Source organism: Taeniopygia guttata, chromosome 19 (assembly GCF_048771995.1).
Source record: "Taeniopygia guttata chromosome 19, bTaeGut7.mat, whole genome shotgun sequence".
NCBI classification, from domain to species: Eukaryota; Metazoa; Chordata; class Aves; order Passeriformes; family Estrildidae; genus Taeniopygia; species Taeniopygia guttata.
Genome location: NC_133044.1, coordinates 2,870,640 through 2,895,908, shown reverse-complemented (window position 1 = coordinate 2,895,908; position 25,269 = coordinate 2,870,640). Strand labels below are relative to the sequence as shown.

The 25,269-nt window shown below is 55.2% G+C and overlaps 1 protein-coding gene across 2 annotated transcripts in view; it reads left to right on the top strand.

Annotated features, from left to right (window-relative positions):
- Positions 1–2,727: 2,727 nt before the first annotated feature.
- DOC2B (double C2 domain beta) overlaps positions 2,728–25,269 on the top strand; it is a 28,851-nt gene continuing 6,309 nt past the window's right edge. The window contains exons 1-4 of one of the 2 annotated variants that reach the window (XM_030287761.4): positions 2,728–3,287; positions 13,883–13,962; positions 19,312–19,386; positions 21,796–21,905. In XM_030287761.4, coding sequence (XP_030143621.1) covers positions 2,948–3,287; positions 13,883–13,962; positions 19,312–19,386; positions 21,796–21,905 — 605 coding nt within the window. In that variant the 5' untranslated portion in view covers positions 2,728–2,947. Of the gene's footprint in view, positions 3,288–3,786; positions 4,247–13,882; positions 13,963–19,311; positions 19,387–21,795; positions 21,906–25,269 lie in introns of those variants that run through there. The other variant, XM_072937339.1, reaches the window with a different exon arrangement.

The window sequence follows — 25,269 nt, the reverse complement described above, 5'->3', positions numbered from 1 at the left end:
GCTTTACCTGGAAACTGGCTTTGTAGCTGCAAGCCCTGCTTTTGTCTTCTATTTTTGTCCTCTTTCACCTTCTGCTTTGTGTGTGGCACATTTGGGGAGCCCTGGGTACACATGGGGCTGTGCAGCCCAGGATGAAACACTCAGGCAGGATGGGGAGGTAGGAAAAGTGTGGTTTATCAAGACCAAGCTGCTTTGGGACTCATTAAAGGCTAAGGAAAGACTCCAGCTGCTTTCTGTAGGCTTGGGATCGGGCAGGGACAGCACAGTCCCATCTGGGCTATTAGCAGTCACCAAACCAGTGAGTCTTGGTTGTGGTTTCTCTCAGTCTATAGGGCTGGTGATGGGTGTCCCTTGGGGGCCACGCCTGCCCTGCTTCAGGGAGTTTTTCTGCTTCAATTCTGCCTTTTTTGTGCCCTTGTTGCTCTTCTGAACCCCTGGGTGAGCTGAGCCTCTCCCAGTGGGTGCTGCTGGGCCCTGATCCCGGCTGTGGGCTGTGGATGCAGGAGGAAGAAGAGCTCAGAGGTTCACCTTAATTCCCAGAGCCGTGATTTTCTGTCCTATAAAACAATCCTTGCCTATTTGGGTCTTTGAGGAAACATTTGAAACGATGACGCTTTTGTAATGGTAGTAACGGCATTAGGCTCTCACATGTAACTTGATTTTATTTATATATTTATTTGCTCTCTCTTAGAGGAAATTGCTGCTATTTTCTGGGCATCAGGCCCAATTTCTGCTTGGTTCTGTCTGAGTGCACACCACATCCTGGATGCTGCACCCAAAGATGGAGCCTGTGTGGATGAACAGCCCCAAATCCAGAGGTACCTCCTTGTGCTTGCTGTGATGTGAGCCCACCTGTGAGATTTCCAACCTCCACCTGCAGAACAGGCGGTGTTTCCATCTGAATTAATGTTCTGGGAGTCCTTGGATGTGGGGAGAGGGTTAAACTGTCTGAGACTGGATGGGCAGGAGCCACCTCAGAGTGAAAATACACCGGGACACAAAGGAGCAGTGAGCTGCCTCCTGTTCTCCCAGGTCATTAGATCATCCTCAGATGTGTTTGTGTCTCAGTGCAGAGCAGTGACAAGTTTGGATGCTTCAGGAGAGAAACATTCACTTCCCTGTGAGGAGTAAATGAGGTTCGTTTGCCTGGTGTCAGTGTGTTGTGACTCAAAGACTTGCATTAACATTTACCAAAATCTGAATGAAAACCCAACCCTGCTGTAGGCACAAAGGTTGGGTGTCATTTTGTTGGGATTTGGGGCGAATCCTCTGAAGAAAAGAGCTTTGTTTTTAATAATCACCTGCGTGCCAGGCTGCAGGAGACTGCAGCTCTGTGTGCATGGCTAAGGGATGGGTCAGGTTATCTGTGGGCAGCTGGACATGGTGGTGGGTGACCAGAGCATGCCAAGTGTCCCAGGCTCACACCAGACCCCCTCAAAGCTGAGCCAGCAGAGAGGCTGCCCCTCTGAAATATTTCAGAGACATTTTCCTGGGCAGGATGAGTTACTTGGGCAGGATTTTCTATCATTTTCTCACAGTGTTTCTCTTCTGGCCCTCCTTGCTGAAAAGTCCACTTCCAGCAGCTTGTAAAGCTGCAGATTTATTGATTTGAACACAGGGGGGTGAGTAAAAACAGCAGCTTGAGACCAACTCCCTGGGCAAAGCACAGCTCAGCATTTTCCAGGGGGCCGGTGGCAGGAGCCAGTCCCTGTCCTGGCTGGTGCTGGGGCTCTGGCCATGCCCAGGGAGGAGCAGGAGGGTGCTGAGCGTGGCCACCGTGGCACTGAGCCCTGGCCCTGCCCGTCCCTGGCCCCTCTGTGATGCTGTACCAGCCACACACAGGCTGGCAGGGTCTGTGCCACCCGGGCCATGAGCAGGGCACAGGTGTTGCTTCAGCCCCTGCTGTGTTCCCAGTTCCAGAAGCTCGTCCAGCTGGTGCTGAGCTCTGCAAGGGACATTGCTGTGGGCTGGGGCAGCAGGGATCCGAGTCGGGGCTGTCCCTGTGAACCACAGGGAGCGGGCAGCGATGCCATCCATGCCCTCGGCTCAGGATGTGGCACAGCATCTCCGTGGCACAGCCTGCGGGGCTGTCAGGGGCCCTGGGGCTGTCAGGGTCTCTGGAGCTGTCAGGGTTCCAGGGCTTGTCAGGGTCCCTGGGGCTGTCCCAGTCCCTGTCCCTGTCCCGGTCCCTGGGGCTGTCCCTGTCCCGGTCCCTGTCCCGGTCCCTGTCCCGGTCCCTGGAGCTGTCCGGTCCCTTGGGGCTGTCCCTGTCCCGGTCCCTGGGGCTGTCCCGGTCCCTTTCCCGGTCCCTGGGGCTGTCCCGGTCCCTGTCCCGGTCCTTGTCAGGGTTCCTGGGGCTGTCCCGGTCCTTGTCAGGGTCCCTGGGGCTGTCCCGGTCCCCGGGGCTGTCCCGGTCCCTCTCCACACCGCACCGGGATGTGACACAGCAGGACACCGGCTCCTGCCCCTGCCCGGTGACCAGCGGGCACCAGCCCAGCTCTGCCAGGGAGATGAATCAAATCCCACCTCCCCTCACCCATCACCCCATCATCACCCCAACGTGTGCCGGGCTGGGGAAGGGGCAGGGCTGGTGGCCGTGTGGCCGGGGTGGCAGGCCGGCCACAGCCCTCATTCCTGGGCTGCTGGGCACCGCTTTGTTGCTAGCTGGTGACATCACCCGAGAGCCCACCCCCTGCTCTTATCCGTCTCTCCTCTCGCTCATTTATTCCCCGGCAGCGCCGGCAGCACCGGGGGCTGTGCGGGCGCCAGGGCTGGCAGCAGCAGCATGCGTGCGGCCACCGGGGCTCAGGGTGCGACAACCACGTAAAGGGACCCGCCGGAGCATCCATCCTCCCCACCTCCCCCCGCATCCCCGGGCACAAACTTCCCTCTCCCGCACGCTCTCCGGGAGAGGGGAGGGGGGTGCTTGGCAGCGACAGCCGCATGCATGACACTCCGAAAAGGAGAAAAAATGACCATAAGCATCCAGGAGCACATGGCCATTGACGTCTGCCCCGGCCCCATCAAACCCATCAAGCAGATCTCCGATTACTTCCCCCGCTTCCCCCGCGGGCTCCCCGCCGCCGGCGGCCGCAGCAGCGGCAGCGCCCCGCGCCCCACGCCCCGCCAGCCCACGGGTGACCCCGCCGAGCATCCCCGCCACGAGGAGGAGGAGGATGTGGACCAGCTCTTCGGAGCCCACGGAACGACGCCCGCAGAGCAGCCGGCCAAGAGCCAAGCGCCCGAGGAGGTGGTGGACCCCGAGGGTTACGAGTCCGATGATTGCAGTGAGTTCTTAAGTTTCCGTGGGAGTTTGCTCGGTGCTGAGGGTGTGGGTGGGTGTTAGGGGTGGTTGCCCATTTTGGGGAACCCTTCCAGGCGTGTGGCCGTGCCTGGCATCACCCTGCAGCGGTGAGAAGCCCCCAGATGTAGGTGGGGATGGTTAGGGATGGTTAGGGATGGTTGCCCATTTTGGGGAACATTTCCAGGTGTGTGGCCGTGCCTGGCATCACCCTGCAGCGCTGAGAAGCCCCCAGATGTAGGTGGGGATGGTTAGGGATGGTTGCCCATTTTGGGGAACACTTCCAGGCGTGTGGCCGTGCCTGGCATCACCCTGCAGCGGTGAGAAGCCCCCAGGTGTAGGTGGGGAGTGTCGGTGTCGCAGCCAGGCTGGCTGCTGAACCCAAAGTAGGGAAGTCTCCCAAGAGCCACCAGTTGCTGTCGTGGTCGGTGCACTTCTCTGCCTCGTCCCTGCTCGGTTCCGTGCCTCCAGCCCTCCTGCCTTGTATTCCGGCCCTGCTGATGGATGGAGCTGGAGATCCGCTCCAGCATCTCCCGGCTCCACGGGCGGGGAGATTTATCGGGAATGACATCGGCCAGGAGAGCTGTGCCCTCTCCCTTAGCAAACTCTCCGTGTCATCCCTCCGTTCCTCGCAGAGCCCTGCAGGAGAGCAGGGGGCCTTTGGAGCAGAGGGCTTTGCCTGTGCTGGATGCAGGTGTTTGCAGCAAGGGTTAACCCCTCCCCACCCAAAACGTCCTTCCCGCAAGGCAGCCGCTGCCTGGCTCTGCCCGGAGCTGGAGAAGCCCCTGGGGGCTGTCCCTGTGTCCCCCTCTGGGCACAGCCCAGCGAGAGGCTGGTGCTGGGTGCCAGCTCCAAGCTGGCACACCCTCTGTGCCCACGCTGGTGTCGGGGTCACGCTCTCCGCGGAGAGGCGACAGCTCTGCCACTGTCGGGGAGAACATCTCTGCTAAGCCGCGTTTGGCCCGGCCGGGCACTTAACGGGGACTTTAACCGGCTTTGGGTCATTAGCTGCTCTAATTATCCCGTCCGGGCTGCAGGGCCAGGGGGGTGTGTGGCCCACAGCACTGGGGAGAGCAGCTTTTCCCTGGGTGACTCGCGTGGAAATTGCCCAGGGCGCTGCATTCTGCATTTATCCCTCGGCTGTGCAGGGTGCTGGATCCTGGGTGCTGGATGTGGATCCTGGGTGCTGGATGCTGGATGCTGGGTGCTGGATGTGGATCCTGGGTGCTGGATGTGGATCCTGGGTGCTGGGTGCTGGATGTGGATCCTGGATGCTGGATCCTGGGTGCTGGGTGCTGGATGTGGATCCTGGGTGCTGGGTGCTGGGTGCTGGATCCTGGGTGCTGGATGTGGATCCTGGGTGCTGGATCCTGGGTGCTGGATGTGGATCCTGGGTACTGATGCTGGATCCTGGGTGCTGGGTGCTGGGTGCTGGGTGCTGGGTGCTGGATCCTGGGTGCTGGATGTGGATCCTGGGTGCTAGATGCTGGGTGCTGGGTGCTGGAAGCAGCCTGGCTCGGTGCCGGGGCCGGCGGGTGTTTCTCTCACCCAGGCTGGTGTGAGGAAGCGTTTCCTGCAGCATTAACAGGTGTCAGGCAAAACTGAGGCTGTTTTGCCAGAGGTGCGGTGGGGTTTGGGCTGGCAGAGGCACAGCGGTGCCAGGAGCAGAGTGGGGAGGTGGCAGTGCTGGTGTCACACCTCTGGGGACAGCACGGGATGGCCCAGACCCCCTGAGGACACTGGCTGGGTGAATGTGCAGGGTGAGACTGTCACTCCCCCATGGTTAGCAGCCAAGTTGTAAATCCAGGCAAGAGCTGCTGTGCCCATTCCCCGGGCTGGGAGCAGGGAGGGGATCCGTGCAGCCTGACTGGAGCCATCAGCCACGCTGGGGAGTGTGGCTGAGCTCCCCCACATCTCAGGAGGGTGATTCAGGGCTGCTGCATTAGTCACCTGCACTCAATTTCCCCTGGAGAACCTGTCTGTGCACGTCAGGACAGCGCTGGGGTGTTGGTGGTGTCAGTCCCTTGGGGGGCACGGGGGTGCAGGGGGTCTCTGGTGTTGGAGCCTGGGTGCAGCACCCACAAATCAGGGTTTTGCCAGGCCTCACTCCTCAGGGATGCTCCCAGGAGAGGTGCAGGGAAAGGGATTTTGCGGGAGGAGGAGGAGGAGGAAGATTGAATAACTCCCTCCTGTCTGTCCCACCTGCCTGTGGGTTTCCCTCCTCCCATGCCAAGGGTGAGAGGAGGAGAGCTGCCCCTGCCTGGAGAAATGCAGCATTTATCTGGGTTTCCCCAAGCTCCTTCCTGCTCCAGCCTGGGCGTGCTGGGGTTGTTCCAGCAGGATCTGAGCTGCCATCCCAGCCTGAATTCCAGGGTAGGTCCTGCCTGGCCCTGCTGCAGCTCATGTGGGCTTGGCTGCCTGCACCCTGCTCTTGAATCCTTTGCTGAGTTGTGCTCCAGAGCCCCACCAGCAATCCTTGTGGTGTCTGTGGAGCCCGTGGGAGCTGCAGTGCCCGCTGCCAGCCAGGCAGGGTGGTCTGAGCCAGTGTGGCACCTGCAGGGAGCAGGGAGGTGACAAGGGGAATGTGAGTGTGTGCTTGGAGTCGGTGCTTTGGAAAACTGAGAACCCCCAGGCTGAGGGAAGCGGGTGGAATCCCCCCAGAGATGGGCAGGGACCTGGCTGAGGTGGGGGGACAGGTGGGACCAGCCATGGGAGGCTCAGGTTTGTGGTTCTGGACACTTCTCCAGCAGCCTGTTGAATGCAGCCAGTGGCAGGGAGCAGGCAGGGAACCAACACAGCAGATAATGAGTGAAGACATCTGGGCTGGCTCTGGGATCACTGGGAATTTAATGGAGCCAGCTCTTCCCATCAGACCTGCCAGCAGTGCTGCTGTGAGGTGTGCAGGGCTGGGGTGGGCACCCACTGCCATCCCAGGGCCCTTGGGAGACCCTGGCAGAGGGACTCAGCAGTGCCCTGGCAGAGCAGGACTCTTCCTGCAGCGGGTTTATCCCCAAAGAACTGCTGAGGAGGTGGAAGGGATGAGGCAGGAGAAGTGGGAAATGTGTATTTGCTGCAGAAGGATGCTTTGGTGCTGTTGGACCAGCGTCTGCTGTGAGCTGAGGACCAGGCAGGAGGCTGGGGAGGGGGAATTCGCTCCTGTCACCTCATTTTTGGCTCCCCTGGCTGGTGCCCTGTGACAGCAGCAGGTCCCTGGGGTTCCCAGCCACCAGGGATGCTTCCCACCCCGCCGGGCAGCACAGTGCCAGGGAAACTTGGTTTGCAAGGAAAATAAGCAAATGCCAGCTAGATGGCAATGTGCCACCTGTGAGGAGCTGCCTCTCGCCTCCCATCTCCACCCATTTCACCCAAATGCTGCTGCCCCTCCACAGCACCAGCAGGAATTTGTACCTGTGGGATTTTTAGAGGTCTCTGAGATCCCTGCAGGAGCAGAAGGAGAGACAGTCCCTGGGAGGGAGCATAGCCCTGGAGGGAGCAGCCATCCTCCTTTAACAGGCAATCAAGTTTCCAGCCCTTGGAGAAATGCCCTGAGCTGCTGTTTGGCTTTGGAAAGAGGCTCTGGTCACACACTGGAATTCCTTCCCTCCTCCAAACGTGTTTGGCTCTGGGTTTTCAGGTGAGGAGAGAGCCTGAGAGCCACGGGCTGCAGCTGGAACCGACATCCCTGGAAATGCTGCCCCAATCCTGCTCCTGCCAGCGCTCTGGCACTGCTCCCCTGTGCACAAACCCATCCAGCTCCACCTCTTGCCCAGTTTTATTCATGGAAGAGCAGCCTCCCGAGCTCTGGAGCCGCAGCAGCAGCATGAGAAGCACTTCTCCAAAGTGCAGCTGAGAGGCCAGCCCTGCTGCGCGGCGGCTCGTGACGCCCGCAGCGCCGCACGAGTTATTTAGGAAGACTCTTATTTTGAGCAAAGAAGATAATTAGGCAGGCAAAGCCATCATGGAGATATTAATTACTGGCTGCTCAAAGATGTAAAGGAGGAGGAAGGTCTGAAGGGGGTGCAGGGTTTGCAAGTCACCTGGCAGTGCTTTTGGCCAGACAGGGGGAGGCAGAGGAGACGGCGAGGAACCAGCAGGGTATTTACTTCTGAAACACAGCTCCTTAGCATATGCTGCAACTGCTATTTATAAGCTTTGAATCGTCTTTTCAATCCAGATAAGGCCAAAAGAAGTATTTTTCTCGCTGAGGAAACGGAACAAACCACCACTGATTTCAGCAGAGCACAGCCCGAGCTGCCCGTGCTGAGAAATGTGTGCAGGGACTGGGCAGTGTCACACCCAGGTGTCCCAGGGGTGACTCTGGATTAGCTCCTCCCTGCTTTCCTGTGGGATAGATGGATATTTGGGATGTGCTGGTGGTCAGGGAGCTCTCTCACCTTCCTGCTGACCATCCCAGCAGTGATCCAGGTGCAGGCTGCACATCCCAGTCCCCCAAGAGGAGCGTTCCTCTTCCCAGGGATTGCCCACAGCCAGGGACACCCCAAAGTGCTGGAGGTGAACAGGGGGCACCAGGAGAGGAAAGCACACGAGGGTTTTGCAGGGTCTGGCTGGGCATCCCTCCTCCAACACCCACTGCTGCCCTTTTCTTTTTTAGGTACTTGCTCCCCTAATTAAGATCAAAATCAAGTTGCATCTCGAGTGGGAGGGGGAAAGCAATTAAAGAAGGGGGATTAGGCTGCCCTGAAGAGGTTTTGGGCACAAAAAGCATATGGGCTGTGGCCTCTGGCACCTCTGCTAATGAAGGAGCCAGGCAGCTCCTGGATAACGAGGTTCCCCCTCCCACAGCCTGCCCAGTCCTTCACCTTCCCCAGTTCCAGGGTGCAGGAGGAGAGACAGGACTGGCACCCCCTGTTCCACCGGGCTCAAGGGGTTCCCAAACCCCTCCTCGTTGTATTTAACACCGGAGGCAATTTCGGGGGGTTGTTAATTGCAATACTGTACTTCATTAAAGGAGGAGAGCGGGAGAGATTTGAAGGCCATCTCTGAACTGAAATTGCTGAAAGTCTAATTGCTGCTGACATCAGGGACCATTTAGTGCTGTAAAACATAATTGCATCTCTGAACTGTTCTGAGCAGATAAGTGTTCCTCTGAACACTCCTCCTGGAGAAGACAGAAGAGCTGATGAGCATCCATCAACCAACCTCATGAAGAAGCAGCTCCCTGCTCCAGAGCTGACCGGGCACTGGCGCCGTGGCTCCAAAATGAAGAAATATTAATTGCTGCAGATTTTAAGTGAAAAACCCACGGCCAGGCAGGGAACAGTTGCAAGAGAGAAAAGTTGTTTGTTCCTTGCTCCTGACCCTACTGAGTTCAGCCACATCTGTGGATCTGCTGAGGAGGGAAGGTCTCCTGCCCGTGTGCTGGATCTGGTCCTTCCTGGGGTTTTTTGTAGGATTGGGAATGTCCTGCCCTGCCGGCAGCAACAGATCTGAGTCCTGTGATGCTGATGGGAATGTTCATGCCCAGATATGCTGTGCTGCCCCTGGGACATGCCCCAGGAGTAGCTGATGGCAATGCCAGCTTTCAGACAAACCCCATCCCAGCTGCCTCCAGCACTTTTCCCGGCTGGTGCCAGATCCCGCAGCGATGCCGTGGCTGGAGCTTCATGCCAGAGGTCAGTGCTGCCATCGGGGGGTTTGCAGCCCTCAGGGCCTGCAGCTCCTCAGCTCAGCACCTCTGGGATCTGTGAGGACCCCGGGATTGATTTGGGGCTCTCGTGTGGTGGTAAAGTTTCTCCTCCAACCTTTACTTCCAGAGAAAAACTCGGCAGCCTCTTGTTGTTGGGTCTCAAGTCAGTTTAAGATTGTCTTTGCCCCCTGTGGCTGTTTGGTCAGCGGCCCAGGCACAGACACACACACCCTGACACCCTCACTGCCTGCTGTCTTCTCCCTCCCCACCCAGGGCTGCTGCTGTCTTTTATATGATATATTACGTGTTATATGTTTACAGATTTTCCCCAATACCTACTACCTATGTTACAATGTGCTTTTCTACTCTAAACCAATCTGTGAGTGCATCACCAAGAACATGGAGGTAAGGAAGAAGAAGGAGGAAGAACAGGATCAGGCCCACTTTCCTCCATCTTAGAACTTCTGACCCCCCTGTACAAAGTAAAATCCCCTGTACAGGTGTTAAAACCCCCCTGTACAACACTAAAAAATTTTCCCCTCTAATTTGTAACTACTTTTACTATACCATCTAACCCTCTGTGACCACTTGTTCCACCTTCAAAGCTGGTAACTCATTCCATGGCTCAAACTCAAGATCACAGCTCTTTCCAGCTGCTTGCCAGGGTCTAAAATGCTTCTGACCTGGGCCTGGAACCTTCAAAAATGTCTGAGGGACATTTTGAGTTCTGACAGGGATCCATCCCTGGCTGCAGGGCAGCATCCTGAGCGGGTCTGTGGGGCTCTGTGGGTGCTGGGTGAGCTCAGCTGCAGCAGGGGATGGTGCTGCTCTCCAGGGATAGCCCTGAGGCTTTTCCAAACCCCATGGAGCCACTCCTCAAGCTCTGCCCCATGGTGTGGTCAGGATGCCAGGGAGGCAGGAGTTACACACCCACCCACCAAAATGCTCTCCAGCAGCCTGGCTTGGAAATGGCAGGATGTGATTTCTGCTCCTCCTGAGGAGTCATTTACCAACATTTTATATGGGGCTCTAAGTGCACAGAATTACTTGCTGCCTTTCAGGACCTTTAAAATTATCTCCATTGCAAGGGAAAATTAAAGCAATGGAAGAATAGGGACCTATCTTTTATAGTGCATTAAAAAATACCCAGTCTGAAGGTTACTGAACCTGTGCTTTCTGTAAGGGAGAGCTAATCCAGACAATCCCCAGCAGTCTTTTTACTGCTCCACTCTGATCTCCCTGGCACAAAATCCGTGAGCAGATTATCTTGGGAGCAGCAATGCTGATAAGCAGAGGGACTTAAGGCTTTTTGGACTTCTTTTTAATTAGTTCTATAGTGGGGTTTTTGTGTGCACACCTCAACTTCTGGTGTAGAGCTTTGCTGGGCTTTCAAACAGCAGTCACACCTGCCTTGGGAAAGTGAGGAGAGTGCTCTGTCATCACCCCCAGGCTTTGCTGAAGCTTTTTCTGGGAGTGTCAGTGGCCCTTCCATGTCTTGGGATGTGCAACTCTTGACCTTGGAGCATCCCAGGCACTGGAGAGGGCGGCTCTGCCACCCAGCACAGCCCTGCAAGGACAGGGGCTGGGGAAGGGAGCAGAGCACAGATTGATCACCACATCTTGCCTCTCACCCCACAGGTATAAATAGAAGCTCCTTCAGCCTCGCCTCACCCTGGGCACAGCCGGGAAATGTCAGCAATAAACAATAAATTCCTGCTGAGGCTGTGCCGGGCTGCCCGAGCCCACGGATGCATCTGCTGCTTCTGCTGCCCCCTAATCATTCCCTGGCCCCCCAAATTAATCAAAACGCCCAAAGGTCAGTGGGAGAAGAGGCCACCTTCCCGTGCAAGTGGGATTTATTTTTCCTTTTAGAGTCTGTGTTAAAAGGCAGGGCCTGGTCAGCCCTTCCCATCAATCTCTCCCGGCTCATGGAGAGGAGGGAGGGTCAGAACCTGCTAATGAGTTCAGTTTTCCTAATGGTTATTTTATCATTGGAGCAGAATAATTGTAATAATAACGATACATCCTGCCTGCTGTCTGGAGAGTGCCCGAGCTGCCTTTGTAATGCCTGACAAAGGCATTTATTTATATTTTTTATTTGCAGCCTCTGTGATTAGAGGGCAGTGTTCAGAATAGCCCAGTGAGTTAAATAATCCTGCTAACAGTGCTTCGAGTCTAATTGCTGCCCTTTTCTTTTTTAGGTACTTGCTCCCCTAATTAAGATCACAATCGAGCAGCATCTCGAGTGGGAGGGGGAAAGCAATTAAAGAAGGGGGATTAGGCTGCCCTGCAGAGGTTTTGGGCACAATCCTGCCAGCTGGGGATGCAGGATTCCCCCAGCCAGGGCTGGAGGTGCTGCTGGGCTCTGCAGGAGTGGGAGCAGTGAGGCAGTGCTGGGCTGGTGCTGGTGGCTTGTGCTGCCCACTGCAGAGCCCAGGGCTGGGCTGGGGCTCCTGGCAGTTCACTGGGTGCTCTGTGGGGTGCAGGGTGGGCTCCTACCCTTGCTGGAGCTGGAGGTCTCCTGCCAGCTCCTCAGCCCTGAGCAGGAGCTCCAGCCTTGTCTGTGCTGGGTCCATCCCTGCCTGTGCATTCCCAGGATGTACCAGAGGCTGTGGGACTGTCACCGTGTCCTTAATGTGTCCCATGAGTCCTGGGCATCTGCTGGCTCCTGGCTCTGGTGGCAGCGCTGGCCTCCAGCCCCACAGCAGCACCTTGGCTGCCAAACCCCTTTTTGGCAAACTTTTCCTCCTACTGTTCATCAAACAACCACATTTTTAAGCAATTAGCACACATTGTGCTGTTGTTTCCACATCCCTCTGCCCCTGGAAATCGAGACTTACACTTAGTTGGAAATTGAGACTCACCATCCACAAAAACCCCTCTCTGCTTAGAGGAAAACCCCTCCAGGACAGGAGCAGAGCCAGGATGGGAACCCTGCACCCCTGGCCGTGCCCTCCCACCCCTGGCAGCTCCAGGAGGAATGGGAGCTGCTGGATATTTGCTGATGGATTGCCAGAGCTGGGAGCAGGAGCTGAGCCCCCACCTGCAGCACAAGCTCCTGCTGCTGTGTGAGGGGGATTTTAGGTTTGCCTGTCTTGCTGAAGCAGGGCTCCCCGCTGCCCTCGCCCCTGGGGCAGGCTGGGGCTTTGTCACTATTTCCTGGCCAAACTCAGTTTGCCTGCCAAGCTTTTTAATTTGTTTTATAAATTGCCAACTCCAGCAGGCTGAACTGCGGGCCCCCTTCTGTGATAAAAATAAAATAACAGCTTGAACTCGGAGGGCCGAGCGGTGGGGCTGGCAGGAAATGCTGATTAAAGGGCAGGTGGAAATGATGAGGCTCCGAAACCGGAGGTTTCATCTTCCGCTCTTGAGTGAAAAATGCAGATTTGGGAAGTTTTGCTGACTTGGTTTGTGGAGCCTCCAGCTTCTCACGCTGCCATCCTTGAGCTGCCCGTCACCAGAGCACTGCTGGTCCTTCCTCCCTGCAGGGGTTTAGCTGGGAATTGCTCTGGAAATGCCCATTTGAGCCACAGATGATGCACAAGGTACAGCAGGTTTGGCCTCACCCCTCATCTTCCCCTGGCAGGTAAAACCCCACTGGTTTGTGCCTTACCCAGACCAGGAGCTAATGTGCCGTGAAATTGCTGCACAACCAGGGGGGTACATTATTCTGGCAGAACTCTTTCTGGGTATTTACTGTGCTTTGAACTCAAGATATTTGCTCGGGAGAAATTATTTTTTTCATTGGCCAGCAGGCAAACCTGTAGCTCCTTTGCCTTTGGACTGGGAGATCGCTGTGAAATTGCAGCAGGAAGGTTTTGGTCTCCTGAATATCCTTAAACTCTGTGCTGGGGGGAAAAAAAAAGCACCTTATTTCCTCCCATAAAGTTTGTCCAACTCCCCTCCAGTCAGCAAACCCTGCTTTGATATTAAGCAAAACTGTTCTGGTTTTTATTTGGGATGTTTTTTCAGGTTCTGAACGTGGCAGGAAGGTGCATTTAGCTTGGAAACAGCGGTGGGGTGGTGTCTGGTGGCAGGGCAGCACTCAGGCAAAACTCTTTTGGGAAGGTGGGCATGGAAAAGTGGGGTTTGTTGGGTCCAGAGCCAGCCTGGCAGTTCCAGGCTGGTGGCAGGTGAAGCTGAGCCAGGGGAGAGGCTACTTCATGTCCAGGCTTTGGTGTGCAAATCAGGCCTGGGAGCCTTGGAGAAGGTTAAGCCGTGGTTTTGGGAAGCCTGTCTTTTCCTCTGCTTTGGGTTAGTGAGATTAGTGCTCAGATCATCCAAAGGGAAAGAATTTCTCAAATCAAAAGGACTTTTGCTGCTGAGGCTCTTCTGGTTTTGTTCAGCTCCTGTGTCCCATCCCAGGAGATCCTGGAGATGCCACAAAGGAACCCTGAGCTGATTAAAAGCTGTTGGTGTTTTTCATTTTAACCAGGAAAGCATTTCCATCCTCACTGGGTTTAATTTACAGTTTGCAGCCAGATTGGAGCTGGGAAGGGATCCCACTGGTGGCTCATTTGTTTGAAGGTGTCACTATACAAATACACGGTCTGGGAATGCCAGCGGCGCTGGAGGGGAGGATGTGCCAACAGCAGCTCTCAGCTGTGTCCCAGCCATTCCCAAATCTTCCCGGGGGAGATCCTTCATCTCCTGGGGGACGGGAAGCTGCTGGCTGCAGTCAGGCTGCTGAGGGATGGGGATAACCCAGGTGAGAGCCCACGGGAGCAAAGGGTGCTGCAGATCTGCACCCACTCATCCCTCACTCCTCTCCCAGGGCTGTGCCAGCCAACCTGGGAATGGCCACGTTTCATAACAGGCTCCCAGCAGGATGCTCTGTGTTTTATAATGCCTGCAGCCTGTTCTTCAGCATCTCCACACACTCCTTTTGTGCTCAGAGGGTGCAGCGGGTTAACCACATCTCTCCTCCCTTGCAGCCGCGCTGGGGACGCTGGATTTCAGTTTGCTCTACGATCAGGAGAACAACGCTCTCCACTGCACCATCAACAAAGCCAAGGTAGGGCTGAGGAGGCGGCAAGGAGCGGGGACCCGAGCCTTGGCTGTGCCCAGCATCCCTGGATCCATCAGCTTCCAGCTCCCAACACCTCTGCCCGTGTCCCAGCGCTCAGGAGCCGGCTGCGCATCCCCCGGGACGAGCTGCGATTGATGCTTTTTCCAGCAGCCCATCCCCATGTTGTTATTTACTGTCGCCGGCTGTCGGGTTATAAATGGCTCTTTTAAATGCTGCTAATCACGGCCCCAAAGTGCTGCTCCTCAGCGCCTTTGCCGCCTGCGTGATTGAGGCAATTTAGGGGATTTTTGCACATTTGGGAGCAGCAAGAGGGAGCCGAGGTGCTGGTTCAGCCTCAGGGCCTGTGTGAGGTGCTGCTGGGCTCCCCTCTGCATCAAAAACGAGGGGTCCGGGTGTGGGGCTGGGGGGAAAAGACCCTGCAGATTTTGGGAGGTGGCTGGGGGGAAAAGACCCTGCAGATTTTGGGAAGGGATGGAGGGGTTTCACAGAAGGCAGAAGAGGCTGTGAGCTGAGCCCCAGAGGGTCAGACCTCCACAGGATGCTCCTCTCCCCTCCATGGCTTGTTTGCAGCCCCTCCCCAGCCTTCTCCATGCTGGAATCCAAGCAGCAAAGCTGGATTTTGGGGATGGGGGTGCAGGGATCAGCCCCAGGGCAGCATCCCCAGGGCAGGGCTGAGGCAGGCAGGGCTTTGCTTCCCTCTGTCTCCTGTGGATCCGCCGGGTCAGGCTTCCCTCGGCGCACACGGGAGCTGTGCCAAGGAGGAGATTTCTAATTGGGTTTGGAGTGGGTGGAAGGCAGGGAGGAAGGAGAGCTCTGGGCAGCAAGTGATAAATCTCACATCAGCGAGAGCACAGGCAGGGCTGCCAAAGGAGAGCCCTGGTCCCCTCCGTGCCCACCCAGGGGTGTGGGGGTACCCCAGCATCGCCCCTGGCCACCCTGCCATTCCAGCTCTCCAGTCCTGTTCATTTCCATTCTGCTCTCATTCTCCCATTTTTCTCTTTTATTTACATTGCCATCTGCTCGCTCTCATTTCATCTCTCGCCTGGGGAAAGCTGCCAAAACTTGACTACAGAAAGGTAAGGGCCAGGAGCCCGCTGGCTCCGGGGGTGGCACAATAGAGCCGGAGAGGAGGAGATGGGGAAAAGCCCCACAGTGCTGGGATGTTATTTACCCTTGGCCCAGTGTCCCTGTTGAGGCAGGGATGGGAATGAAGAGACTCCATCTGCAGAAGGCAAAGAATGATCTTTATTCAAAAGCATCTCTCTCTTGTAGAGAACATCATGAACATTCATTTCATTGTTCTTAAAGTGAAAACATTTCACCTGATCGGTGCACTGGACTTAGGTCAGTGTGGTAGAACATATCTATGAACAATATTAACAGAAAACAAGATAATAGATTGTCTACATTCCTCCTGGACTTTTTCCCAGGCTTAGCCTGGCAGAAATCTTTCTCTTTTTCTCTCTGACTGAACTGAGAATATCCAGAGCCCAGCTCCTGGGTACCTGTGTCACATTTCCTCCAGGGAAACACTCTCAGGATGTGCCCAACTCCAGCAGCTCCTGGAGCCTCTGTTGCTGCCAGCAGCCATTCAAACTTATTTCAGCCACGTGAGACACGTTTTTCTTTCTCTCTGCTAACCCCAAACAACCTCCCTCTCTCTCTTTATTCTACTTCCCTCTATTTTTTTTTTTTTTAATCTCCAGCACTTCCATATCTGCTGATGCTCCTGACGAGTCCTGTTATCACTGCTGGGCAGCAGCAGGTTCAATCCAACCTGTTGTGCTCCACACACAATTCCCTGCTCTGCTGGAGCCTGGGACAGCCACTCCACGGGGGAATTCACCCCGTGGCTGTGCCTGGGAATATCGCTGGGGTTTCTGAGCGCTGGAAGTTCACAGCAGGATTTGGGAGGCTCTGGGGGTCACCAGACAGGTGGGAGAAGGCAGGAACAGGCAAAAGCAGACAGGAATAAGGAGGGACAAGCAGAAGCAGCCAGGAACAGGTAGGAAAAGGCAGGAACAGGCAGGAAAAGGCAGGAACAGGCAGGAAAAGGCAGGAGCAGCAAGGAAAAGGCAGGAACAGAGAGGAAAAGGCAGGAACAGGCAGGAGGAGGGAGGAAAAGGCAGGAACAGGCAGGAACAGGCAGGAACAGGCAGGAAAAGGCAGGAACAGGCAGGAACAGGCAGGAAAAGGCAGGAACAGGCAGGAAAAGGCAGGAGCAGCCAGGAACAGGCAGGAGCAGCAAGGAACAGGCAGGAATAGGCAGGAAAAGGCAGGAGCAGCCAGGAACAGGCAGGAGCAGCCAGGCTGGCAGCAGCCACCTCGCTCTGGTGGCTCTCGGCGCTGGCAGCAGCCCCGCCTGTCACACTTCAGGCACGGCTGAACTCAGACACGTTGTAGCTCAGCTCAGATCAATAGGAGAATAAATCAGGGCATTGTGGAAGCTCATTCCTGGACTGCAGGAGCAGCCAGGCTGGCAGGAGGGCTCTCCCTCTCCCCTGGTGCCCTGCACGAGCCCTGGGATTCTGTGGATCTCTGCTGTCCAGTGTGGGATGTGCTGGGCATCACCACCTCCTAGAAAATAGGATGGAAAAGGATTTGGTGAATGTGCAGGCACCTGGGTTTGTGCCCTGCCATGCCATGGCTTTGCTGAGACTCAGTGCTACAGAGCCCAGCCTGCTACAGGGGATTTATAGGGGCATGCAGCAGCACAGTCCAGTGGTCTCCTGCTTTTGGGAGAACGACGCCTGGGACAATGCTCAGGGGGCTGTGGGACAATGGTGAAGGAGCTCCTGGCCCCAGGCAGGCCATGCCAGGCAGCTGCTGCCCATTGGAGCATCCTTGGGCTGCTCTCCCTGCACCTCTGGCCAGGAAACACCAGGAGTTTCCACCCCACTGAGCATTTGGCTGTTCCTCCCCTTCCACCCGAGGTGAGTGCTGGAGGTCTGCACTGAGCATTACTTATGTATTAACTCATAAATATTGATCACTGCAGGGAAATTCCTCCAGCTGTCGGGCTCCTCTGGGCTGGCAGGGTGGAAATGCAGTTTGCCCCCTTTCAGAATGGGATGCCTGGGAATTATCCAGGCTGGGTTTTGGACAGGCAGCTCGTTGTGGGGTGAAGGATGGAATGAATCCATCTCCTGTGATTTCTGGACGCCTCTAGCGTGGCATTAATCGGCAGCCCGATTAGCCCAAGCTGTAATTAAATCCTATTGATTAGCTAAATGTCACTGGCACGGGGAGCAGCTGGCACAGCCTGGGATGCAGGGAGCTGGAGGTCTCTGTAGGATTGCAGCAGAGATTTTGGGGTTGGGTAGAGGAAGAGAAAAGAAGAAACTCAATCTCAGCTCCAAAAATCAGTTGGAGGCAGGGAGATGCCCCAGCTGGATCTGAGGGGAGAATCTGTGCCTTGTCCCTCCTGCCTCTCATCCCTCTTGGAGAAGCTCCAGGCTGGTGGTCCCTCCACCCAGGGGAAGCAATGGGGGCAAAGCAGAGCCCTGTTAAATTCAGCTGTTTGTGCCAAACACGGATCAAGTGACACGGGAGGGAGGTAGACGTGACATTAGGAGCCATTTTCCAGGCTCCTGTCACTCCATCTTCCATAGCACATCTATTAAAAAAGCCTTTAATAGCCTCCTCAGAAGGTAATTTAATTGAGCTGAATTGATGGGTGAATTACAGAACTGCCTGTCATTCTCCATCCATTGGCCTGGGAATCTGCCTGCTCCGTTCTGATTTCATTTTCTCTGCAGCCCGGGCAGCTTGGGCACCCCTGACCAGGGAGGCTGGGCAGAGCACCAGTGGATAGTGCAGGCAATTCCCTCCAGAGCCTGGGGACAGCCCAGCCCCTTCCTGCCCTGTCTGCCCCATCCTCATCATCTGCTGGGCCACAGACATCACCCCAGAGGCTGCTCTTACAGCAGAGCCCTTTCACCTCCATTCCCTGCTGATATTTTTATCCTTCTGGTTTTGCTGTAGAAGCAAAATCCTCTTTGCTGGGCACCATTTGGCCTCCCTTGCCCCAGGGCAGCACGCCTGTCTCTGTAGCAGAGCCCTTGCTCCAAGTCAGAGACACTCCCAAGGTCAGGAGCATCTTGGACAGAACTCAGAGAGGCTCCTGTGGTGCTGTGGGTTAAACTGGGTGAGTTATTCCCTTCCTGTGAGGCATGGAAATAATTCCCTCCAGCATTTCCCTGCTCAATTTGCCCAAATCCTGGATGATTGCATTCCTTCTGCACGCAGCCATTCCAGCAGCAGTCCGTACAAATTCTTCCCTGCTGCTGGATCCCTGGCAGCTGCACACACTCGTTCTCCAGGCACTCTGCTCCTCACAAAAAGGTGATGAGGACTCTTCAGCACCCCCCAGCCTTGTCTCCATGGCCAGGCTGGAGCCAGGATTGGGTGGGTACCTCTGCAGAGAAGCCCTGCTCTGATCCAGGCACAGGATTGCCTTCACCAGCCCAGCAATAATTCCTGCAGGGATCCCACAGCCAGGCTGGAAATAACCCAAGGACTTCCACCATGGAACCACTCTCATTTCTACCTAGCACTGGTGAAAATTAGGCTCCATTTTTCACCCTCCTGACTTGCTTCCCCGCTCTGTGGAGTTTTTTTCCATGCAGTTTGTGCAGGTGTGGCTTTTAGCTGGGTTGGTGCATCACTCCTGGATAATTTTCAGGGGGTTTAGAGGAGGAACAGAGGCACGGCTTGTGCCCTTCCCCTGCCTAAAGCAGGGCATCACTATAACAAACCTGATCCATGCCATCCTTTGAGAGCTGTGAGGGTCTTGTGGAAAACCCATCAGGAATGGCCACAGCGAGTGTTTCCTTGGATTGGTGCGCCTGCAACCCCAGATTTCCCTGTGAACACCACAGCATCTGGCTGGCACCAGCCTCCCACTGGCCTGGAGCTGTTCTTCCTTAATAACTGGGAGTGGGTAGGTGCTATCACACCCTCTGGAAATGGCACCACAACAGCAGAGGTGTGTGTTTGCTCAGAAGCAATTATTAAATGACAGAACCCTGTAATTTCAAGCCTGGGAAATCACTGCACTGATTTGCTTCACCCCCAAATTAATCACCATGAGGGTGGCAGAGCTGGCTGCTGGGAGGGAGGCAGGGAGGGAGGGGTGGATGGTGCCACGAGCAGGTGAGGTTGGAATGCTGAGCCTGGACCCTGCAGAACCCACTCTCCCCTCCTTCCCCAATCCTGGGGAAGCCTCAGTTGCTCCATGGAGCCCAGGGAATGAGGATGGGCTCCATGAGGCCACCCTGCCTGCCCAGCAGCCCAGTGCCATCCTGAGCCTGCTTTTTGCTGTTCCCTCTCCAGGGCCTGAAGCCAATGGACCACAATGGTTTGGCTGATCCTTATGTCAAGTTGCACTTGCTCCCCGGAGCCAGTAAGGTGAGAAACCTTTTCACTTCTCCTTCCTTTCCTGGGAATCCTTCCTTTCCTCAGTGGAAATCAGGCCTGGGAGAAGCTCCTCACCCAGGGGCTGTGGGCTGCTGCACCCAGACCTTGAGTTTCTGGTGGTCAGAGAGAGCAGGAGGTAAGAACTGAGGCTGAATCCATCCTTACAGGGATGGAAAAGCCTTTCTGGGAAACCACTGGCTGGCAGCCAGGTGCCAGCCCTGATTCCTTTCCCTGGGAGCCCAGGATGGGAATGCTGCATTCCAGGAGCCCCCGGGAAGCACCGAGTGAAGCAGCCTCAGCTATAAACAAACCGGACCATTTTAATTTCCTTTTTTTTTTTCTCGCCGTTATTATTTTGCATTTAAAACCCCTCAGATCATAATAAAACAGAGTATAAATCATAAGGGAAATATTTCCATCTCCTTAGGTTCAGCGCTTGCTGGAGAGAAGAGTAATTAAAGATATTGATGTGTGGTGAGAGCTCGGTGTAAGTGACGGGGATGTGGAATTTAAATGCTCAGTGTGTGTGTTAGGAATATTAATTGCACTCTTATTCCACACGAAAGGAAATACCTTTTTTTTTTTGAGGGAGGGGGGGAAGGTGTATTTACTTGTTACAGTTCAGTTGGATTAATTCCTAATGTTCAGGGTGGCAGAGGGAGTTTTTAACCACATTCTGAGTTTCTGCTGCAAACAGAGCCGGGAGCGCTTTCATCAGCAATATTATCAGTCATTTCCATGTTTTGCAAATCCATTGATTAGCATTTCTGCTGGAGCTGGTGGAGGCAGGAGAGGCAGGAGGAGAGGGAACACAGGAGCTGCAGCTCCACAAGCCATGGGGATGCCCCCCTGCTCCATGTCTGTGCTTTGCTCCAAACAGCTCTGCCCTGGGAGAGGGGAGCAGCTCTGGGGGCACTGGGGTTTGTCCTGGGCTAGTTGTTCCAGCAGCAGGACAGTCCCTGAGTCCCTTGGGTGCTTCTGTCCCACATTTGGGCTTGAGAGCCCTTGTGGGTGTGGGAATCAGGGCTGGATTCATTCCCTGTGCAGAGCTGGCTGCTGACTCCTGAGTCATTCCAGATGGGAGAAAAAGGCACTCCCGGAGCTGCTCAGCTCCTCTGATCTCACTGTGTCCCTTCCCAGGGATGTTCATGTCACCCACTTCCCTTCCCAGCCCCTGGAGCTGCAGGGATTAGGATCTGGTACCTGCAGATCTGAGCAGGCTGTGGGTGCCATTGGGGCACCTTCCCTGCTGTCCTTGGCACTCAGGGCTCCTGAACCCAAGGTGGGGAATGCAGCAGCTTCCCACAAAGATCCACAGGACAACTTGGAGGTATTGATGTGCTGAGAGTTTCCTATGCCCAGCAGCAGCTGAGGCAGGGATTGAGTTGTCTAACACCTAATTAAAGGGAAAATTGCTGCTCTGCCAGGTGGTGCCAGGCTGGGAACCTGGTGGAGAAACCCAGTCTGCAGCCTCAGCCGAATTTTGTCTGCCCTTCCCAGAAGTGAGGACAGCTCAGGGAGTGAGGAGATCCATGTCCCCGGAGCTGGGGAGTGGCAGTGTGCCAGGATGTCCCATCCATGCAGGGGACACAAGCCCTGCTGTCCCCATCCTCCCGCTCAGCAGAGCTGCTGGAAGGAGCTGCTGGTGCTGACAAAACACCTGCCAAGGAAGTTGTTTGGAGTCAGGCAGGATCAAGAGCTGTGCTGGGAGCAGGAGTGCAAACGAGCAGCCAGAACAGCAAATCAGCATTTTTTATTTAATCCAGAAAGGATTTTTTCCCCTTCCTTGCTCTCTCCTGCTTAAATGAAATCCCAGTCCGTGCTCTGCCAAGGTTCCCATTTTGCTGGCTGTTTCCAGGATGTAGGATGGGGTTTGGGATGGTTTGGAAATGAGTGAGTTGCTGTGTCCCTGCCTGTGGCAGCAGCTCTGTGGCCACAGAGAGAAACACAACTTTCCCAGGAATCATTCTGAGAAAAATCTGTGAGAAGATCAGAGAAAAGAATAAGAAACAATTCTTATCTTCACTTGCTACACCTGGTATTGTGAACATGTAGAATGTGTTGTAGAGATTTGTTTATCTCTATAACAAAGGGTGGTTATTTAATTAGCCAATGATGATAGTGTTTTAATTAAAAGACCAATCAATTCCACCTACAGCAAATAAAAGAGCGATGGGTTTCTTTATAAAGAAAATAGGCAACCTTCTGTAAATGCACAGAATCTATGTAACTTATTACCCAGCCAGGGATGACCCACTTGCTGTGGTACCTGCCACCCAGATTTTGGGTGGATTTGGGCCAGCACAGTGACATCACCCATTGCCCCTCCATCTCCAAACTGGGCCTCCTCTCCTGCCCAAGTGGCCCATCCCACTGACCCCACCTCCTCTGCTTTCCCAGGCAAACAAGCTGAGAACCAAAACGCTGCGCAACACCCTGAACCCCACGTGGAACGAGACCCTCACCTACTACGGCATCACCGACGAGGACATGATCCGCAAGACGCTGCGGTAGGGCCGCCCCCGGTCCTGGGGGACACAGCTCCCTTCCCCCTGCCCTGTGCCAGCTGTCCCTTCTCGGGCTCTGGGTGTTGGGATGACCCCAAGACTGTAAAAGTCTTTGATTCCCAGCCTGCACAGCCAAAGAAGCCTGAAATGTGTAGGGTGGGCTTCTCAAGGGTGTTTATTTTCCCTAATCCAGAACATTCTTTCTCTGACCTGCTGAGCTCTGTCCAGCAGCTCGGCCATGGCATTCTGTCTGCCCTCAGGGTGGTGTTCACATTTTATACCAAAAACTACCTGTGCCATGTTTACAATAACACATCAATATCTGTCATTTATGTTGGACAGTGTGTCTGTACTTTAAACCAATAGAAAAGTGTCACCAGCACAGCAAGGCATGGAGGGCGAGGAGAAGGAGAAGACATGCCCATATCCCTCCCTCTTGTCCCCTTGAACCTCATTCTAAAAACCCCAAAATTCTACTTTTTCACCCTGTGTTATCCAACTACCACACTACTCAAACCCTTGTGGCTTGGAATTCCTGATAAAAAGTTGGCAGCTTTTTCCAACTAAAATGGAAGCCACAGGTGTTTGTGACTTGGTGCCAAGGTCTCTGAGCCCCCTGCCAGGGTCTGGAGCCAGCCAGAGGGATGTGCTGGACTCTGACAGTCCCTCCCCACCCCAGTGACAATTTCACACAGGGACCCCCACGCTCAGCCCCACAGGAGGCTCCTGGAGCTGCTCCCAGCAGAGCAGGGCAGAGTTATCCCCAGCAAACCGGGAATGTGTGTGCCCTGCGTGCATCCATCACCCCAGAGCCACTGACCCCTGATGGGCAGAGCCTGGCCTGGGGGAACCAGCCAGGAGCTGCTCCTGCTGCACCATCAACTCCAGGACTCTCTGGCTGCCTCCTGCCTGCAGAGCTGCTGTGCTTTGGGTTTAACCTCTTCATGCCCAGCTCTCACGGGCACGTTTTGAGGCTTTGTGGTCATGTCTTGCTGAGAAAATCTCCTCAGGGAAGTTCTGGGCCCCTGTCAGAGCTGAGCTTTTTGTTAGAAAGCTGGAGGTACCTGTGAATTATTGTCCAACTAAACAAAGGATGTGAGTCTTTCTTTTATTATTTTATTTTGTTGGCTTGGTCTGTGCATTCAGCATCTCCCAGGGGCTGGGAGAGGTTGTGTGAGGGTGGAGGTGAGCAGGGGCAGAGCTTGGAATATGCTCTGCAGGGAATGCAAAGATTTTTCATGTTTTAGCCTCTATCCCACCTGGATGAGGGCAGGAATTGTGGGCAGCCTCAGCTACTCCATCACTACACTGATCTGGGGCTGTGCTGCAGGATTTGCTGTAAAATCCACTGGCAGAGAAAGGATTTTGCATCCTTCTCCAAGGACTCAGGGCTTTGCCAGCTCCGTGGCTGGAATCCCACCCTCCTCATTAGCAGGTGCCCTGGGAATTTGTAATTTTGCTCCTGCCAAGAGCTCAAAGCTGCCTGGTGAAAGGTGCTGCTCGGAGGTGAAGCAGGGGCAGAGCCCACCTGTTGTCTGCAGTGTGCAGGGTGCTGGGAAATTCAGCACCGTGGATTATTATTTCACTTGGAAAACATTAGTCATGCTGGAAGTGCTGCAGGCTGGTGGGGCTGGGAAGCCTCCAGTTTGTTGTTATTATTGGTGGGTATTTTTTTTCACTGCAGGCTTTGAAGTTTGCAGCCTCCTCAAGCGTGGAAATGGGTTTGTAAGGAGATGTTGGCTGAGTTGTTTGCTGGAAGGCGACAGGGAGCAGCAGGGCTCGAGCCCCACTTTCTCAGGGCTTTGGGAGCTGCTTCTCCCTTGGGAAGGGTTGTTTATCCTGGAGGCAGCAGGGGGATGTGGGATGGGGGATGCACCAAAATATGTGCAGGGCTGGATTTGCCTTTTTCCCCACAGAAATCCTGTGCTGCCCTTTCCCATTCCTGCCATCAGCCTGGGTGCTGTGGAGCTCCTTGTGCCCTCCCCAAAGCTCAAAACTGAGCATGGACTCCTGTATCCCACCTGGGACCCCTCAGTCTGCAGGAGAACGGGGTTGGATGGAATTTAAAGATCATTTCTTTGGGCAAGGACACCTCCACTGTCCCAGGCTGCTCCAACCCTGTCCAGCCTGGCCTTGGGCACTTCCAGAGATCCAGGGGCAGCCACAGCTGCTCTGGGCACCCTGTGCCAGGCCTGCCCACCCTCACTGGGAAGGATTTCTTCCCAATATCCCATCCAAACTGGCCATCTGTCAGTGTTTTGGTGTGGCTGGAGCTGTTTCTCTGCTCTGAGCTGGCCCTTCACTCTCCCAGCGCCGCTTCCCGCAGGAAACATCTCCATGCACTGTCCTGCCTTGGGTGCTTTGCTTCACCCATCCATCTTCTCCTCAAAATATCTCCTTTTCCACGAGGAAAAGCCAACTTCAAAGCCAGGAGGAGTCTTGATTTTCCCTGTGCTAATCAGGAGAGGCTCCTGGCAGGCAGCTGGTGCTGCTTGAAAGAGCATCAGTGATGCTCCCGTGGGTCTGGGCAGTGACCATTCCCTGGGAGCCTCCCTGGTGCTGAGCTGGGCAGGGAGTGCAATTCCAGAGTCTCTTTAATGTGAAAATAAAGGTGGAGATCAAAGCTGCCGCCAGCTTTCGCCTCCCTGCAGCCTGGAGATGTGTCAGGGAAGCTGGAAAAGCACCCAGAAATCTTCCCTGCCCACCTGGGGGACGTGTCCAGCATGGAAAGCTGGGGTGGTGCAGCGTGGGGCACTCTGCCAGTGCCTGCAGCCTTTCTGAGGGGACAAGTGGCATTTGTCAGGACATCCCAGAGAGCTGGGTGTTGGGTCCCCTCCTGCCCAAGCCCCCCAACCCCACAGCATGGCCAGACAGGTTCTCCCTCATCCCTGCGTGGCCTTGTTCAAAGTGGTGGGGTGACTTTGCTGTCACAGCCCCCAGGAGCCAGCAGGGTTCACCTCCCCGAGGTGAAGGAGAGGTGAAGGCAGCCCAGCTAATTGCACTGGCAGGCAGGATCTTGTTAATGATCCAACCCCCTCAAAAAGCAGCAGATATTTGGGATTTCATGGAGAGCAGCAGGTGGGTGGATCTCGAAAGGTCTCATCCATTCATTGAATTAAATATCCCTGAGTGTAGCCCAAGGCTTAGCAGGGATGAAACCACCCACCAGCCTGGGAAAAGGCAGGTTCAGAGCCATGAAAAACACACTGGGGTGCACAGATGGATGGCATTGGGGACAGATTCCCTGCCAGCACCAGGGGGGAAATCCCACCCTGGAGCCCCCATTCCCAGCACAGGGTACAATGTCAGGGGGAGGCAGAGAAATGCTGCAGGGGAAACTGGAACAGGCAGGACACAATCTCCTCCA